The 18,033-nt window shown below is 53.2% G+C and overlaps 6 protein-coding genes across 6 annotated transcripts; 3 read left to right on the forward strand and 3 right to left on the reverse strand.

Moving 5' to 3' along the window:
- Positions 1 to 95: 95 nt before the first annotated feature.
- Positions 96 to 6,284, forward strand: ACET3X_000664 (uncharacterized protein; the record flags this gene model as incomplete). Its single annotated transcript, XM_069447984.1, has 3 exons — positions 96 to 1,916; positions 1,965 to 2,079; positions 2,587 to 6,284. The coding sequence occupies 3 exons, from the start codon at positions 96 to 98 to the stop codon at positions 6,282 to 6,284; spliced, it is 5,634 nt and encodes a 1,877-aa protein (XP_069310906.1).
- Positions 6,285 to 6,501: 217 nt separating this feature from the next.
- On the reverse strand, positions 6,502 to 8,880 carry ACET3X_000665 (uncharacterized protein; the record flags this gene model as incomplete). Its single annotated transcript, XM_069447985.1, has 1 exon — positions 6,502 to 8,880. One exon carries the CDS (start codon positions 8,878 to 8,880, stop codon positions 6,502 to 6,504), a length of 2,379 nt encoding a protein of 792 aa, XP_069310907.1.
- Positions 8,881 to 9,072: 192 nt separating this feature from the next.
- ACET3X_000666 (uncharacterized protein) lies at positions 9,073 to 9,949 on the forward strand (the record flags this gene model as incomplete). The annotated part of the gene is made up of 3 exons (XM_069447986.1): positions 9,073 to 9,099; positions 9,147 to 9,239; positions 9,326 to 9,949. The coding sequence occupies 3 exons, from the start codon at positions 9,073 to 9,075 to the stop codon at positions 9,947 to 9,949; spliced, it is 744 nt and encodes a 247-aa protein (XP_069310908.1).
- Positions 9,950 to 11,157: 1,208 nt separating this feature from the next.
- Positions 11,158 to 13,032, forward strand: ACET3X_000667 (uncharacterized protein). The gene is made up of 8 exons (XM_069447988.1): positions 11,158 to 11,299; positions 11,376 to 11,410; positions 11,461 to 11,540; positions 11,596 to 11,618; positions 11,683 to 11,827; positions 11,879 to 11,901; positions 11,949 to 12,556; positions 12,604 to 13,032. Exons 1-8 carry the CDS (start codon positions 11,198 to 11,200, stop codon positions 12,734 to 12,736), a joined length of 1,149 nt encoding a protein of 382 aa, XP_069310909.1. The 5' UTR covers positions 11,158 to 11,197; the 3' UTR covers positions 12,737 to 13,032.
- Positions 13,033 to 13,278: 246 nt separating this feature from the next.
- On the reverse strand, positions 13,279 to 15,494 carry ACET3X_000668 (uncharacterized protein; the record flags this gene model as incomplete). The annotated part of the gene is made up of 3 exons (XM_069447989.1): positions 13,279 to 13,587; positions 13,638 to 14,194; positions 14,246 to 15,494. 3 exons carry the CDS (start codon positions 15,492 to 15,494, stop codon positions 13,279 to 13,281), a joined length of 2,115 nt encoding a protein of 704 aa, XP_069310910.1.
- A 41-nt stretch (positions 15,495 to 15,535) lies between these two features.
- Positions 15,536 to 15,868, reverse strand: ACET3X_000669 (uncharacterized protein; the record flags this gene model as incomplete). Its single annotated transcript, XM_069447990.1, has 2 exons — positions 15,536 to 15,601; positions 15,656 to 15,868. 2 exons carry the CDS (start codon positions 15,866 to 15,868, stop codon positions 15,536 to 15,538), a joined length of 279 nt encoding a protein of 92 aa, XP_069310911.1.
- Positions 15,869 to 18,033: the final 2,165 nt, after the last annotated feature.

An 18,033-nucleotide genomic window follows, 5' to 3' on the forward strand; every position in this document is an offset into this window, starting at 1 on the left:
TCGGACTGCGCGCCCCGCGCAAACAAACCGCCCACATCGCCCCAACGCCCACACAACTCTCCAGACCTCCCTCATGTTGCGCGACGAGCCCCGGCATGGCCTCCCTTCGCTCAATCGGGGTCCACAAACCCTCCGCCCTGCAGTATCTGGTCCAAGAGTGCATCCTGGCCGAGGATAGCACCGACCGCGACTATGTCTGGGACACGTACGCCGACGACGACGACGACGCCCAAGGCCCTACCGACGAGCTTGTCACGACTGAATATCACGTCGTCTGGTCCCGAGGCGGCGTCATACGCAAGGTCTTCAACTTCGAGGTGGAGAAGGAGAAGGTCAAGCAGGCGCTCTTGACATGGTTCCCCGTAGACGAGCCCTCACAGGGCGCAAACGAGGCCTCGCACAGCTCGACAGAGTACACTGCCGCCGACCCTTCAAAGACGTTCCTCACCCAAGGCACACAGCCTGCGGCACATGCCACCGCGCCCGCCAACAACACATCGCCCACAGCAGAGCTTCTGTCGCGTGCTCTCGTCGTCTTCTTGAAGTCGCAAGCACATGTCTTCTTTCTCTCGGGCACCACGCACATTGTAAACCTCCCCTTCGAAGTGGACAAGGCCTTTCCTGCAGCACGCGGTCTTGTTGTCCAAAGGAAGCTGGCTCCCCTCCACCCTGTGCCCACGAGTCCACTGTTGCCATCAGCTCCACCGAATTCCTTCCTCACAACGAACCAGTCCTTTCTCTCACAGCACTTCTCAGTCTCCCAGAGCTTCTCCAAGCCCCACCGCCGGCATGGTTCTTCGATTGGCGCATCGCGGCACGGAAAGTCTCGCCTGTCTGGTGCGACCACGTTCTTAGATGAATTGGTCCCTCCCCCAAACCCAGAGTCGATACCCAGGTTGTATTCCTTTACAGACCCGCTGTCCGAGTTGGGATTGGTGGTCAATGTCGTCTCGGGCGGTGACCGCAGCAGCCTGTTGACCAGTCACAGCTCCAGTCATCGGAAACTGGAGGCCATCGACAAAGCTGAGGAGATCATTTACGTCTCACCACGGAATGAGCTCCTGTTCGATCGCAGTGGAAATGATAAGCCCCTTCTGCTAGTAGTCACTGCAAATCATGAAACGAATGTATTTACCATCTGGTCTGCGGCTTACCTAGAGCCAAAATCAATATCAACTTCTCGCAAGCAACACGTTTCCCTTCCAGTGAGCAAGTCTCGACGTCGTAGCTCATATGGCGGCACTGCGCCAGGAACAGGAGCAACCACGCCGGCAATCCGAGGAGCCGACCGATTGAGAGAAAGCTTTGGCGGAGCTCCACGCAGCAAGGCCCAACTTCCATCATTCAAGATTACGACCAAGGAGCGGCTCTCCGACCAGGCAGTCGACGATGCTCTTGCTTCGCAGCTCAACCCTGACTCTGACATCACTCGTCAGCCAAAAGAGTCTAGACGAGTGAGCTCATTGCTTTCACGAGCTGAGCTCTCCACAAGCTTCGACAAAAGCGCCTTTCAAGACCTTGCAACATCTCGTACCAGTATCGGTGGCAGCTTTAACGCAAGCTTTAGTGCAAGCCAGCGAAGCCGCCACTCACTAGGTCACGATCGCACAAGTTTCGGTGGCTTCTCGCAATCTCGCAATCGAGCTTCTACCCCTGGTAGCGTTACGTCGCGAATGAGCTTGGGTGCTGTGTCGATAGACGATACTCTGGATGATGCCATGGACGAGGATACCTTCGACACTATAGAGGACTATGATGAGCTTGACGACCTGTTTGCGCCGCCTGACGCCAAAGACGGACCACGACCTGGGGACGGACTCCTTAAAGAGCTGGTAATCAGTGTTATCGCGGAGATTCCCGTTACAGAGCACCTGAAGAGTGGCCTCTTTGCCTTGGGAAATCCTTCAAATACTCCAGTGAGTTTACATTTTGGCAGTGAGACTTCGTCATTAACATCTGAACAGAATTGGCATGAACTAAAGGTACTTACGTTGAACGCGCCTTTCAATTCAGCAACACTCCACGAGAGGAAATTGTACTTGTACATATCCCATCCGTCGTTGCAACTGCCTCTGGAATGTGAGCTAGCGGTTACACGGAAGCGACTCTCGCCGTCAGCATCAGCGACCCAGTCCGGGTCGGCAAGTGCAGCTCCACGTTATGCATGTGTTCCGAAGTTTGTTGGCTCGCGGCAGCTAGAAGATACGTTGGATCTTGTGAAAATCCGTGACGGTCAGGTCGAACGCATAGTCCAACTCACATCAAGGAGTCCTCAAGACTCTTGTATATCGTTGACCGCGGGATGGGGCAGCCACTTACCAGTGAGGTTTAGCCTGGGCCCTGTGAAATTATTTGATCCGTATGCCATCATACGATATGATCAGAGTAGAGTGACTGCGGGCTCAAGACGAACGATACCATTGAGCCAGCCGTTGCGTAATCTATATCCATCAGGTGCAACTGGTAAACTAGATCTATCCGATGGTGAGCTGCGTCGTCACCGGATGGTGTTGCGTCTATCGCCATCGAACGACTACGTGGCTGAACTTTTCAAAGTACTATCGACAATACTGCCAAATTACGCAGGCGATTTCCTCTTGGAAATATGGTGGAACATTCGCAAGGCTTTATCTGATGAGGTAGATGAGCACATCACTGCAGATTGGACGGCCTTTGTTGCGACCTTGTTCACTCTCGTGGTACCATTCATCGATGAAAAGAAAGGAAAGATCAACACTCGTGCAAAGTCGACCCAGCGAAGGAGCTCAGGGCGCCCTGCAAGCCAAGCAAAACCTGATGAGCTCATTGACGACGAAGACTCAGCATGGCGACTCATGTGTAGTCGTCAGATTTCGACAACACATCCAAAGAGCTGGGAGTCATCTCCCTGGGCCTGGGCTTTGCACTCGAGTCCCAAATCGGCCACAATGAGCCCACTAGCGAAGCGTGACTCAATGCAACACCAACTACCAACAATCGCACAGCAGATCAGCGTTAAAGATAACATGGTACCCACCTGCCTTGAGCTTGCTCGTCAATTCGTCCAGTCGCCAGTTGGCAAAGCTACTAATGACCACTGGAGGCGGCATTCCCCTTCGGAAAAGCAAGATCTTCGCATCTCGTCTTTGTCTGAGATTGTGGTGTCACTGCATCTTTTCCGCGAAGAACGCAAGTTGGATACATTGTGCCAAGGGTTCGTCGATAAAGAACCGGGAAACCTCGCACCTGTATTAGCACAGATCGGCCATTGGTTACGTTGGGAAGGTTGGGATTGGAGACAAGGTGGCTTTTTCGACCTTGATGGTGGCTCAGGTCAAGACTGGGCGTATGACGAAACCATATTGACCAGCAAAGTACGATTGCATGCGCAGCCATGGGATGCACCCCCTTCAATATTGGAGTGGCTCGGCACTGTCACAGGATCTCAACATTATGCTCCGTTCCCTACACTAGCGATGCTCATACGGAAATCCAAAGCATCTCCGCACTCGTCCATCAATATTGACGAAATCATGGCAGGTGTCACGCCCAGAACTGTGGCATTACACAGGTTCTTCCGAGATATTGACCCTACTTCGAACCCTAAGAAGATAGTAGAGCTGATCAAGGCTTGTGACATCAGTCCTGATATGCTAGCGACACTGCCAGAAGCCGCGAAAGCACCACTCATGGAAGCGATTACAAGATGTCAAGCGAATCCACCTACCACATGGTCGAGCTCATTACTCAGGCTTATACAACGTGAAGACTTGGATATTGGCCTTGCTCCAATCGCAGAACTCGCTCACGATGCACACCTGAACGCACCAGGTGGAGCGCTTCATGCAACTAGTACAACGAGAGATGTTCATACTATATGTCAAGGCGCTGATCGCATGGAAGCAATTCAGTCTACATCTGAAGTTGAAAGGCACTATATCACACGGCTTATTTTCCGCGAGGACCGACGGTTCATGGAAGCGTACACACTGTTGGAGCCTTTGCGACAGACTGTTGCGGAGTACAAAGCTGACAGCAGACAAGACGATGCGGCAATGCTCGAGGGCCAAAAAGCGCTTATGCAATGGGTCATGGTCCGCACGTTCTCCTTACCGTTGGGTAGCTCAATGATCAAGTTCAGCAGCAAGAAGCCTTTATTGACAGAGAAATACCCCCTATACGGCTTCTCCACGTCATGTCTCATGAAGCCAATGGGTAATGTCGTCACAGCCGAACGACAGAATTACTCCGAGGAGAAGTACTTCTGGGCTTTCTTCAATGCCGGTGCTGCAGCTGGTCTGAGCATCTCGCGCGATGCCCAGGGCATCGATACCTCGTGGATTATGTACAACAAACCCGCGGAGCTGACAAACAAGCACGCGGGGCTTTTACTTGGACTAGGTCTGAATGGCCATTTGAGGACAATCGCGAAATGGCTGTCGTTCAAATACCTTACTCCAAAGCACACCATGACTTCGGTAGGCTTGCTGCTAGGTTTGGCTGCTTCGTTCATGGGTACCATGGATACACTCGTGACAAGATTACTATCAGTGCATGTCACAAGGATGTTGCCACAAGGTGCAGCCGAGTTGAACCTCTCTCCTTACACACAGACCACAGGTCTGATGGGTATTGGTCTACTCTACTACAATACCCAGCATCGTCGTATGAGCGAGGTTATGCTCTCTGAAATCGAGTATGTCGAGATCCCAGATCCATCAGAGCCACCAGATAGCCTGCGAGACGAAGCCTACAGGTTGGCTGCGGGTTTTGCGCTTGGTTTCATCAATCTGGGCAAAGGTAAAGACCTTCGAGGCCTGCACGATATGCGCATTGTTGAGCGTCTCATGGCCGTTGCTGTAGCACCTAAGCCCGTCAATGTTGTTCATATTCTAGACCAAGCTACAGCCGGAGCGGTTATCGCGGTTGCTCTCATCTTCATGAAGACTCACGACCAAACCGTGGCGCGCAAGATTGATATCCCGGACACGCTTCCCCAGTTCGACTATGTTCGCCCAGACATATTTCTCCTTCGCACCCTCGCCAAGCATCTCATTATGTGGGACGACATTGAAGCCTCGGATTCTTGGATCATCAAAAACATGCCGTACGATTACCGCGAAGCCTGGGATCTCAAAGGCATTACACGACTTCGCAGCGAGCAGATGCCTTTTTACAACATCCTGGCAGGTCTGTTGTGGGCTGTAAGTCTCAAGCATGCTGGTACAGGGGACACCCAAGTCCGAGACTTCCTGATCAAATACCTGGACCAACTGATACGTATCAATAAACTTGCTGCCGTACGCTACGATTCCAAGCTATCCAAGAACACAGTACGCAACTGTCAAGATCTCATCGCACTAGCCGCCGCTACCGTCATGGCAGGAACAGGCGATCTCGACGTCTTCCGTCGCTTGCGCGGTCTCCATGGACGTATCGGACCCGACATCCCGTATGGCTCTCACCTTGCTGCTCACATGGCGTTCGGTACTCTGTTCATTGCAGGCGGTACACAAACCTTCAGCCGAAGCAACAAGGCTATTGCGAGTCTGATATGCGCTTTCTACCCTTTATTTCCCTCTGATGTGCAAGACTCGAGGGCGCATCTACAAGCATTCCGTCACTTTTGGGTGCTCGCCGCTGAGCCGAGGTGTCTGGTTGTGCGAGATGTAGATACCGGACGTGCAATATCCATGCCTATCACCGTTGTTTTCAAGAATACCCAGGAAGGTAACCAACAAACAGCGACAAAGACACTAGTAGCGCCCTGTCTTCTTCCCGAGATCCACCTGATCAGCCGTCTCGAAACGGCTGATCAGACATACTGGCCTACGATTCTAGACTTTGTGCACAACCCACTCCATCTCAAGTCGTTTATGCGCAATCAAACGCTAAACGTTCGGCGTCGCTCCGCTCACGATACTTACGCTACGCCTTTCAGCGCTACCCTCGTCGCGCTCAACGATGCCCAGTCGTCCAAGACTGCAAATCTCCTCTTCCACTGGGTCTTCACACTCCCTGCACTATCGCAATTCATCTCTGCCAGCGACGCGGGGCTCATATTGCCGCTCGATCAGTATAGCAAGAGTTGGCTGGATCCTGGAGCTACGGTTGTGGAGTCGAGGTTGGTCCTGGGCAGATTAGCGAAGAGCTGGAAGGTGGAAGAACTGAGGGAGTTGAAGGGTGTGTTTGAATGGGCGGACGCGGCGAGTCGGCAGAATGGACAACTGGGGTGGTTGGGTAGAGAGATCGTGGAGAGGATCAAAGCGGGGGTTATGGACAGAGGGAGAGCAATGGGCGCATAGCCCGACTGTGGGGATCGAAACAAGGAGAACATGTAGCAAGGGGTATAAACTAAATTTCCATGTCATGACAAGCGATGTGCAGTATCGAGGTCTATGGTCTAATGCTCCACGTGCTTTTCAACACGCAGTCCGACTTCTCATCATCATCCAACCATCATCTATACATGGTCCAATAAGCTCAAACGTCTAAAAAGAAAAGAAAAACGACGTCTACTTTCTACTTCCCTCTCGCCTCTCTGATTCCCCACCTTCCCACTTCAGCCATAGCCTCCTCTCCACCCTTGGCCAACTTCTCATCCTTCAACACACCAGCCAAACACTGCCATCCATCTCTCCCACCGCCCCACTTGAGCACCTCGTTCTTGTAAAGCTCACCGTTCTCCCTGTCCAAACTACCTTGTTGGCCATTGTGCTGGAAAACATCCTTCCAGATCTTGGCCGCGAGCGCGCGATCAAAGAGATAAGAATAGTATGTAGCCCCGTAGCCAAACAGGTGGCCAAAGAAACCTTGCCAGGCTGTACCAGCAGGTTCGGGGACAGACGCGTATTTATTGTACACGTCGTGATAGACTTTGGTCGAGTTGAAATTTGGGTCTGCGGCGATTGGGGAGTGGTAGGCTTGGTCGAGCATGCAGAGGAGGATTTGGCTTTCGAGTTCAGAGTATTGGTTTCGATTATCAATTGCGAGGCGGGATTCTAGGGCGGCCATGGGGAGAGGGGCGTCTGTTTCCCAATGTCGTGCGTATAAGCCTAGGACGTGAGGACAAAAGGCAAAGTGCTCCATGAGGACCGAGGGTAGCTCAGCGATATCGGTCGCGCAGCGGGTGCCGGACACATTTTGCAGGGCTGTGCGACCTAGAATGGAATGGAGTGCGTGGCCCATTTCGTGGAAGAGGGTGCGCACGTCGTGGATATTGAGGAGTGTTGGTCGAGAGTGCGAAGCTTTGCTGAAGTCACAAATCAATGCTATTGTAGGTAACTGGAAGTAGCTGTTGCGTTCTGCGTTGTAAGAGACGGGCATGCCGTCTGTGGCTGCCTCGATGGGCGAAGAGAAACGATGCTGCATATGCGACATTTCCTCCATTTCTGAAGGCAGGATCTCGCGGCTGCATCGGAGAGTGAAATGGGCCGGATTAGGGGTTTTACCAGGTCGTGAGTAAAGGTCGCAGTACAGCACGGCAATGTGGCCTTCGGTATCGGAGATGACGTCTAGTCGGCGCACACCATCGTCCCATACCTCACCTGGCTGGGTCTCTTTGGGAACAAAGCGAACACCGTACAAACGGTCAAAGAGTCGCGATATGCCCTGCAGTACAGTGCCAACGGAAAAGTATGCGGATAAAGAGTCGGGCGTACGCTGCCTGTAATGCCCCTCCATCGTCGCAAGCATCTTCTGTGTGTAGTAGAATTTGTCCCAAGCGTTGATACGATTGGGGAAGTTGTCTTGGTGAGCATCACCTCTCTTCAACTCCATCATTTCCTCTAGGTCAGCAAGGACAGCTGGTCGACTGTCCTCGTAGAGCGCTTTTAAGAACGTGTTGACCGCTTCTGGTGTTCGCGCCATCTTGTTCTCCAGCGTCATATGCGCAAAAGTCTCATAGCCTGATGTTTGCGCCAGCTCCGCTCGCAGTTTCAGCAGCTTTTCCAGACGCGCAATGCTTTGTTTATTTGCTGTTCGAACAGCTTGGTAGGTTTCTTGCCGTACATCGGCATCGTCCACGAACCGCAGCACAGCTTGCGACTCATGGTGCATGGTGGAGATGGTGGTCTCGCCCCATTTTGTCAGTGCCTTTGCGAGATTTGGGTCCAGCCCTCTCAGCCTCGACGACTTGAACTTCAGGTTCAGCTTCTCCGGAGCCATGCCTTCCACGAATTCGTTGCCGACATCCGCAATCTCGCCACTCAAGTCTACCAGGCGCTCCCTTGTCTTGTCATCTAGACCAATGCCAAATCTTGAAAAGTCGTCCATCAGTATCCTCGCTACGATGCGCTCCTCCTCGGTCCAAGTGTCGTATACGTCGGGTATCTCGGACGCCTTCTTCAGCTGGTCGTGTAGTACTGGTGTCGTGTTCAGCTGGTTCATGTACTGGAACACGGTTTGATAGGCTTTCATGGCCATGATCTGGAACTTGCGATCTGGATGCGTGCCTCGTACAAAGTCGGCCAAGTCTATTACCCGACATAGTAGATCACTGAGCTTATCGAGATCCTTGACCGTGTGCTTGAAGTCGTCGACCGACTGCGCTGCTGCCACCTTCTGCACCACGGCATTGCAGCGTTGTATCGTGACAGTGACGAAGTCGACGAAACCCTGGGGATGGGTAAGATATTTGTTGCCTATTATTCCCGTGGGTGTCCCCTTGTGGGATGCGCGCTTGAAGCTGTCCCAGAAAGACGCATTATCGAAGACTTTGCGGAGGGCGTCGTCATCTGTCCTGGCGCTGGCAGACAGGCCGTAGAGGGGATTCGGGGCAGGATCGCGTGCTTTGGCGGCGGCGGCGAAAGTGGAGTTGAAGCGTCGCTGGCGGCGGGAGTGTTGGAGACACTGTTGGCAGACCCATGGCGACTGCTTTGTGCGTGCGAGGCGCTTAAGCATGTTGGGTTGCACGGGGTGGAGGGTGGCCTAGCAGGAGAGAAGACGAGAGGGCACCTGGGCACGATGTCATGGCTGCTAAGCCGAGGACGGGAATCTTGCGGCGCTCGCACGGCCGTTTCCGCGTCTTCTGAGCTCAACATCACAAGTCAAGCACCACCAAACTCGACGCATTGCGCCCGCCCCACGCTCGACATGGCTTTCAGACCGCTGTTACGGCAGGTGAGTAGCCCTGAATTGATGGAAGACGGTGTATTGACCTCGTACAGCGCGCCGCTGTCCCCGCCATGGCCGCCCTCTCCGCCGCCGCAATCTTCGCACCAGGAACCGTTTATGCAGAGGAGCGACCCGCGGACCACGTTGTATGTTGGCATGCCTCTGGGCCCTCCGAGAATCGTCTTCGGGGCCTCTGGAATGTGGGTGCGTTGCAATGCTAACGCCACGACAGGACCGCAAACCCATCTACGATGACATGCCCATTGATACCACAGCTCCTACCGCCCCCTCTCTGGCAGACCCATCAGACTCGTCCTCGTCCCCGGAGTCTACCTACCGCCCAACACCGACCGACCGCCTCGCCGTCCAGATTGGTCGTGCGCGCATGGCTCTGTACGAGCAAGCTGTGCGCGGTGAAAAGGCCGTCGACAACGCCCTGACCGAAACGCTCCGCCTCGAGCACTCCTTCACAAGCACCATCCGCTCCCTAGCCCCACCAAGGGAATCTGGCGAGAAGGTTCTCCCCGGCGCTCTCTACGTCCTCGTTTCCTCAATGGCAGGTTCCATCATTACGCGCAACAGGAACATTTTGCTGCGAACCTCGGTTCCAGTTGCAGTCGGCATCACCGCCGCAAACCTTGTCCTTCCAATCACGACCAAGAACGTCGGAGACCTCATCTGGACATACGAAGAGCGATACCCCGTCCTTGCAGACACGCATCTGCGAATGAAGAGCAGGATTTCGCAGTTCATCGAGACAGGAAAGGCACACGCACAGGGAACTGTTGGTATGGTCGAGGGCAAGCTGGCCGATACACGGGAGAACCTCGAGGGCTGGGTCAAGAAGGGCCGGTAAATAATGCGCTATCCAAAGCTTCTCTGGCACGACTACCTGTACATTAGTGGCGGGGCGTAGGTGGACCACCACCTTCACGCAATGTGACTTGCACTTTCTTTTCTCTTCCCGCTTCTCCTTCCTCGTGCTTTCTGTATCATCCAACCTGAGACACAATATTCAGCAAGCTTTTCCCCTCATGTCACTGGCCAAGTCCGTCTAGTAGCTCAGCCAACCAACTTCGGTGCACAGCCACTATACATGCCGATCATGTGACGGGGATATTAGTACGAAAAGTAAACGTACAGACATGGGTAAATGTAGAAGTGAGTGAGATATGTTGTGATGGTTTTTTACTGCGGCTCCACGCAGCTTCTGGTCTTTTCGGCACACCTTGGGTATATCCTAGAAGAGATTTCAGCTGCGATATGGTCTGGGAAAAGACATGAACCTGGAGTAGTCATTTCTTGGCCTACGAGGGTTGTAAGCTCAGATATAGAAAGAGCCATGCGTGCTTTTGTTTAGTCAGACGAGAGCAACAATAATGGCTAGATCAAAGAAGAGCGAGACTGGTGGGATACCGGGTTCTGCAGGTACCTTCGCTAGCATACTGGCTGGAAAAGGTAAATGTGGGATTTGCAAATGCTACGATTGTCTCGCAGAGAGTCGAGCAATGTGAGTCGCGGGTGGCAGCTGAACCCGCCAGTCTGGGCAAACTGGACATGATTTGACACGATCTTGGCCCAGATGCGATGCATGGACTGATGCGGCGGGCGGAATCCTTCGCGGCCAAGGCGACGAAAGGACCGGGCTACAGGCGGCTTTGCGTACGGTAGACGACGACGATAAGCACGACAAAAGACGAACAATGGTAAGCTCTGGACAGATGCGGCGGCATGGAGAGGGAGTGCACACCCGAGGGGTCGGTGAGTGTCACCCAGCGTCTCGGAAGGGCCGACGCACGTCCAAAGCCATTCACACGGTACTGGTAACGTGAGGCGTCGAGCTGTAGCTGTCATTCGACGTGGTCGTGGTGGCTGTGGGGACTCTTGGACAGCTGGCAACAGACAGGCGGTCGAGGGTTGGGACGACTGCGGGGTTTACTGGCCCACGCCTAGCGCTCCCGTCGGCCTTTTCGCTATCGGCGTGACGGTCCCCCCAAGGCCAGGGTCTTGGGAACGACATCAGCCATTCCGCTGGATTTCGCCTCCTCCTCGACACGACTCGGGGCGTCTTCTGTAGCGCATCGTAGCGTACCAGCAACCCATCATGACCACCTCGACGTCAGACCCGGTGCCCAAAGACAAGCTGCGCCCGCTGTCCAGTGCCACCAATCTCACCGACTTTACACACTCGACTGTCGAGCCAGAGGTATGCTGCACGCCCTTCCCCACCACGCGCACACACATACACATACAAAGTGCACCAGGCTAACGCAATCACGCAGTCGGAACTGCCCTCGGATGGAGAATATGATGACCTGTACTGCGCTCCTCCCTCTTTGACACATGGCGCGCGCTCACACGTCTTAGCGAAGTACAAAGCCTCTCGCCGAGCATGTACGAGAATGAGAAGAAGTACGGTCGCACCTACCACAGCTTCCACGCCGGAGGTAAGCGTCAACTGGAGGGGGCCCTTTTCGCATAGCTGCAGCTAATTCACTCTAGCCTACCCATTCCCAAATGACGAGGTACGCGCTGCTTGGAAATGCCTCTTTGATCAATCGGCCCGTCGCTGACTCGCACATCTTACAGCCAGAGATATACCGCCTCGACTGGCAGCATGCCATTATCAAATGTCTTTTGCACAGGCGAAACTACTTTGCGCCGCTCAAGCCAAAGAAGCCAAAGCGAATGTTGGACATTGGCTGTGGAACCGGAATCTGGTGCTTTGAGATGGGTAGGTGCCATGCCTGCTTTTCCCCGGAGAACCACCACTGACAATCAGCAGCTGCCGAATTTCCAAACTGCCGGGTATGCAATTCCATTCCTCGCCCACTACCATTCTAACCCAGCAGTAGGTCGAAGGCATTGACTTGACCCCGATCCAGCGAAAATTATCCTACACAAACATCGACTTCTACATGGAAGACATCCTCAGTCCAACATGGTGGTATCCCAAAGAGGAACCTTATGTATACGATTACATCCACACGCGCATGTCCCTCGGCATCTTCAACGACTTCCGAGAAATCATACAAAAGAGTTACAACAACCTGAGGCCCGGCGGGTGGATGGAGTCGCAGGAATGGTACTCAAAGCTCCAGTGTGCCGACGACATGCCCGAAGACTACCCACTCAAAGAGTGGTCAGAATTGGCAGACAAGGCAGCACACAAACTCGGCCGGCCATTACGCATCGCAGACAAGCTAAAGAGGTGGTACAAGGAAGCTGGTTTCGTGGATGTACATGAGGAGGTCTTTGCTATTCCCGCCAACCAATGGCCAAAGAGCGACCGCGAGAAAATGCTCGGCAAGTATTGTAGCTGGAACCTGATGCTGGGTTTGCAGGGATGGTCACTTGAATACTTTGTCACTGGGCTGGGCTGGACACCAGCTGAGGTCGAGGTCTATCTCGCGCATGTGAGGAACTCGATTGTCGACGAGAACGTACATGCCTACTACAATTTGTGAGTCGGACAGGCAATCAAATAAGTCACATACTAATGCCGAGCAGCTACGTAGTATGGGGTCGTAAACCCTACGACGATGAGCCTGGCAGCACCACACCAAAACCGCACCACTGGCCTCAGCCTCCTAGCGATGACGACTCCCTCCGTTGGTCGACAAGGGAATCTGAAGACGCGTAATTAGCTGAACGAGATTTGGCGTTTTTCGGACTATAGGATTTACAGGAGTCATGGCGTCTTTGCTCCCGCACATCAAGGAGGTAATTTCGATTCATTTTTTATCTTGCATACCATCTACGGCGGCTTTTGTCAAATAAAAGGCTTTCGGCGTGTGTTTGAAGCGTTGGGTTTATGGGTCAGATTGCGCACTTTACGATGCATGAGGATGGTAGTTATCGGATGCAAGGCGTATCGCGTTAGGCACATGCAGGCATTCACCATGACAAAGCTGTCACACTCCAAGTACATATTCATCGATTACGGAGAGTCACGTTCCTCATCACCTTCTACACTCTTGGTTCAATGTCAAAATCTTGTATTTCTCCCCACGAATGGGCGAATAAGGAATGCGAAAGTACCGTATAAGAGCGGGTCATGCATGTCTTTTTTTTTATTCAAAACGCAATGAGCTTGCTCTCAACTCCAAGGCAAAACAGAAGTTACAAGGCACATGGGAACAATGACGAACAAAGACACGTGATAGATGCAGAGCATTCAAACTTTCATATATCTCTTCTAGTTTTTCCGTTTTGTATGTCTTTCCTCAGTGGCATTGCAGCATACCCATTCAGCACACGTGACGATGTTCTTGCACTCCTTTCAGTCAACTTTCTCCATAACTCCCCGATGCTTGCCCTGTTTGCGGGTAGCATGCTGTACTGCAGGCTGTATAGGTTGCGGCGGTGAATAGGTGGAACAAATTGTCCGGACACTAGACATAGCAAGACACTAGGTGAGAAATAGTGCTTGCGTATGCGATCGCCAAGGTCGAAGTAAGGCTGGAACATTGCGCGAAGCGACAATGGGATTGACTGTTCATCGTTAGTTTATATCTGGCGTAGCTGCAAGAAGATCGACCTACCTTTAGCAGCACATAAGCAGTGGGTGGTGAGTTTGCCGAGCCTGCTGTGCTAGAGCTAGCATCGGTGGTGTTTTGTAGCTCGAAATATATCCCCCCAGGCAATCGCCCGGGATCTTTCAGCCGGAGCATGACAGCGAACAGCGGAAAGTGATTAAGACATGCCAAGCCCATCTCCAGCGCGGCCTTGAGGCCGATGACTGCAATGCGTGCGCTTGCGAACGTCAAGTAGAAGACAAACACTGTCGGCAGTAGAAAGAATTGCAATGTAAAAAGAATCGTTCCGAGTAACAGCTGATCCAAGTCGTAGTCGCATGAGTCGATCCGGTTACGGAGGATATTACGCTTTTTCCCACGAAAGAGGTGAAAGAGCGATATGATAATCGTAAGCTGCCAATGGAAGATGCGAGCAGATGCGACATAGAACGAGTAGATGTGCAACGTCAATAGTGAGACGAGATCTGAAAAGATGGAGATGGGCATCGTAGCACCAGCAAAAGCTGAAAAGCCGATGACCTGGACGAGCGCAGGTAGATGTGGTCGCAAGAGTGATATGCAGCCTGCGAGGTCCAGTCAGTAGCAACTCGTGTATGTTAGCCTAATGAACATACCAGCCCAGTAGTCGATGACCCAGAGAAACAGGTCGCCAAGAAATGCAGCCAGTTCGGTGTTCAACTTCAAGCCTCCAGGCCAGCCCATGAGCCACGATATCATGCGCCGTAGCCCGTCGACTGCCCAGGTGCTGAAAATGGTGTCAACTTGAGCCGCCACAAAGGAAGCATTCTCGATGATGAATGTTCCGACGGCGATACCCATTATGACATCGTTCGCGACCAACCAAAGGCTATTGTAGAATCGGATGTATTCGGGGTGACTGTTGGTAATGCTCTCCCAGTTGATCTTCCTCCTGCGCAAGGTAAGATACTGGATAGGCCAGTAGCAGGACTGTTGCAATCTGATGTCGATCTGCTGTGCTGTTGCAGAAATGTCTTTCAGGGCTGGCGAGTCAGAAGAGCCTGGTCGCCAATGTAGAACCTGAAGAACTGCCTCTCCCATTATGCGATGCGCAATCAGTCCAAAAATGAACAACTGCGCAGCTATGGGCCATATCCAGACTCGGAATGCATAATGGAGTACAAGCCAGCCATAGTCCCAGAGATCGTTGGCCGATTCGACGACGCGCTCACTGACACTCAGAGCCCGCTTCGTGCGTCTGCCAATCATGCCAATATTCTTTTGCAGTAGGGCGTTGAGTTCGTGCGAACAGTTAATCTGCTCGATGATCATGGGCAACGCCAGCTCCTTTTGTGTGCGAGGATGTGCAACCACTCTGTGCAGCTTCAGCTTTTCGACAAGGTGTGCCTTCCTCTTACGTTCCCTCTCCTCTGCTCGTTCTAGCTCTTCGAAAGCCACGTCCCATTCGGCGACCCTTGTCTTGTCCCCCAGAGCCAGCGTGATGGGCTTGAGTGAGAGGTATTGCATACGCGTTGGGTGGGGTCGGTCGTAGACAATGACCTGCATCGATGCAAGGGTATCATCGGGGTAATGAAGGCGCGGAAATTGGTGTGAGGGATCGGTGTGGACTGTGAGAAGGTCGGCGCCAGACTGATCGACTGGGCTCCTGGGGTTGACGCAACCTAGTGCGCGCACAGAGGAGTGACCGCATCGCTGAAGTAATTCCTGGATATCGTGGGGGCTGTGTCGCAGCAGGGTTCCTACGAGCAGTGCATTCTCGACTTGGCGCAACTCGACGTCCTGTAGCACACCGACGACAAAGACATCCGATGTCGAGTTTCTGAAGCCCACCAGAACACCCGGCACAGAGTCCTTGGGAGCGTCCGATGGCCAAAATACGCGCATCAACCCATTGTGTGTGACCATGTCCTCATCCTGCTACCCCGCTAGAAGGAACCGCGACGTTTGAGCTGCTCGCGCGCAGAGATGCCAGTGCCTGCAAGTCGCGGATGCTGTTTGAATGTGTCAGCAGAAACCTTGCAAGCGCGAGACTGGCCCGTACTGACCAGATCCGTCTCCTGTGTCGCGATGCGCACAATTGGCAGTATGAAGAGGAAGAAGAGCAGGGAGAGCAGAGCAAAGCCCTTGGCAGTCCTCGTCACCACTCCGTGGTCCCAGGCAAATATCGCTAGCTCGTAGACGCGTGTCACAAGATCCCAACGAGCAGTCGAGTATCCTGCAACGAAGATTCCGATGGTAAGAATAGAGAAAGCGTGCATCTACACCGGCATGCCAAGCGATAGTTCGGAATGGTCAAAGGAGGAACAGCGCGTGCTCGGGACTAGCAATCAGCTATGTACGCCCAGATGTCGTCGATAGGTCTTGGTTTCGAATCTGTAAATTGACAGCGGTATGGAGTAGTGCCCCTGGATGTACATGGCGCAAGATGCATCATCGAGCAGTGCGTAGACATGCGATGATCGCGTACGTGGAAGGCGGTGCGATTGTTCGGGGTATGCGCTAGCGCTCAATGCACTCTAGCTCGTACCGCTTCTGGGCCTGCCTCGACAACGTTGAGCGCCATCACAGAGCAAAGCTTCACATCGACAGAGCACAAGAAAAGTCCACATTTGTCAACAAATTAACTGTGAAATAGACATTACCGCGCTACCGTAGGTGCTACCTTTCCTTCGCCTCTTTCCTATACTGTGCTTTCACATTGTCTACGTTGACCGCTTCCACGTGTGACGGGCAAGCATTCAACATGCATCAATCGAAATGGGCGGAGGCAGGCAGAAGGCCGGACGCGCCGAGAGGGAGCTTCAATGGGCAGAGGTAACGTACAAGTAATGCGATTTGTACAACACAATTCACTGCATTCTGAAGCGCACATAACCAGGCGCTCTGTTCGCGTTGATTGCTAGCGCGTCGCGTTCTTTCGCCTGAAGTTTCCGTTCACTCCAGTCGCGACCTCCAGCCAGTCGCTCTGCCCTCTTCAACACAGCGTCTCCAGACGTAAACAACATTTCTAGTCTTACTAACTCGTCCAGTCAACACGGAGTCGCAACTCCTGATCCTGGACAAAGACAACCAAACGATTACCCAGGCGACATGACCGTATGCAACTTCTATCCGCGAAACGCTTGCAAGTTCGGAGGTAACCGGCCAGATATGATCTACCGACTGTGTTCTCACGCAAAACAGATGCTTGCAAATTCGAGCACCCTGGAAGTCCGAGGGACGCAGCTCGGAATGGAGGCTCCAACAACAACCGCTTTAGTGCTTTCAATGGCGATCGCTACCGTCCGAGTGACAACAGCGGATCCAGCTCATTCGGGGGCAGCCGCGAGTCAAAGTCGTCGACTTTCAACTTAGACAAGGACAGCATCCAAGCAGATCTTAGCAAGGAGCGTCCAACCTACCCGCTCTCATGTTATGGCCCAGGGAAAGATGCTCCACGTCAGCTGATTGAAGGTCCGGTCGAGATCAGTCCTGAGGAGCTCCGACTCCGGTACTATACGTTACGGGCGGCCGGCAACGAGCCCACAGCAGTGAGTACGGAATATCACTCTAGGTTACTTAAAACTAACAGACTGCAGCAACAGGAAGAGGGTGCGCTGAATGAAAAGATGCAACAGCAAGTGAAGGCGATTTTAGACGACGTTACAGGGGCTATCAACTATATTCAAGCAGGTGCCGACGTCCACCCCAACCGCATCGACATCGCCAAGGGCACTGCTTCAGCAACCGGGTCGATGAGTAACACGATTGCATCATCTAACACTGCAGCAAATCCTTTCATGAAAGCCCCTTCGAACCCATTCCAGGCGGCAGCAGCATCTTCGCAGCCTGCTGCCTTCGGCCAGGCCTCAACACCAGGATTTGGCAAGCCGGCCTTCGGTCAACCATCCAACCCAGCACAAACTACCTCCGCGTTCGGACAGCCATCAAATCCGGGCCAGACCACTTCAGCATTTGGTCAACCCTCGAATCCGGGTCAGACTACCTCCGCTTTTGGGCAGGCGTCAAGCCTGGGTCAGACTACTTCGGCCTTTGGAAAAACCTCAAATCCAGGCCAGACTACTTCGGCCTTTGGGCAGGCGTCTAATCCAGGCCAATCAGCTTCGCCCTTTGGTTCGGCTTCTGCTTTGGGTCAAAAGCCATCACCTTTTGGTCAGCCTTCAGCGCTGGGTGGTAGTGGTAGTGCGTTTGGAAAGCCTGCATTTGGAGCCTCTGGATTTGGTCAGCCATCGATGCCGGGCGTAGGAAGCGCCTTTGGGCAGACCAGCAGTATGGGCCAAGGCTCGGCTTTTGGCCAGCCATCAGCACCAGGTGCGGCGTCTGGATTTGGACAGACGAACGCTCTAGGGCAAAAGCCAAACCCTTTCAGCAAGCCTGGATTTGGTCAAAGTGGATTTGGCCAAACGTCTCAGCCAAGTGCCAG

This window comes from Alternaria dauci, chromosome 1, assembly GCF_042100115.1.
Source record: "Alternaria dauci strain A2016 chromosome 1, whole genome shotgun sequence".
NCBI classification, from domain to species: Eukaryota; Fungi; Ascomycota; class Dothideomycetes; order Pleosporales; family Pleosporaceae; genus Alternaria; species Alternaria dauci.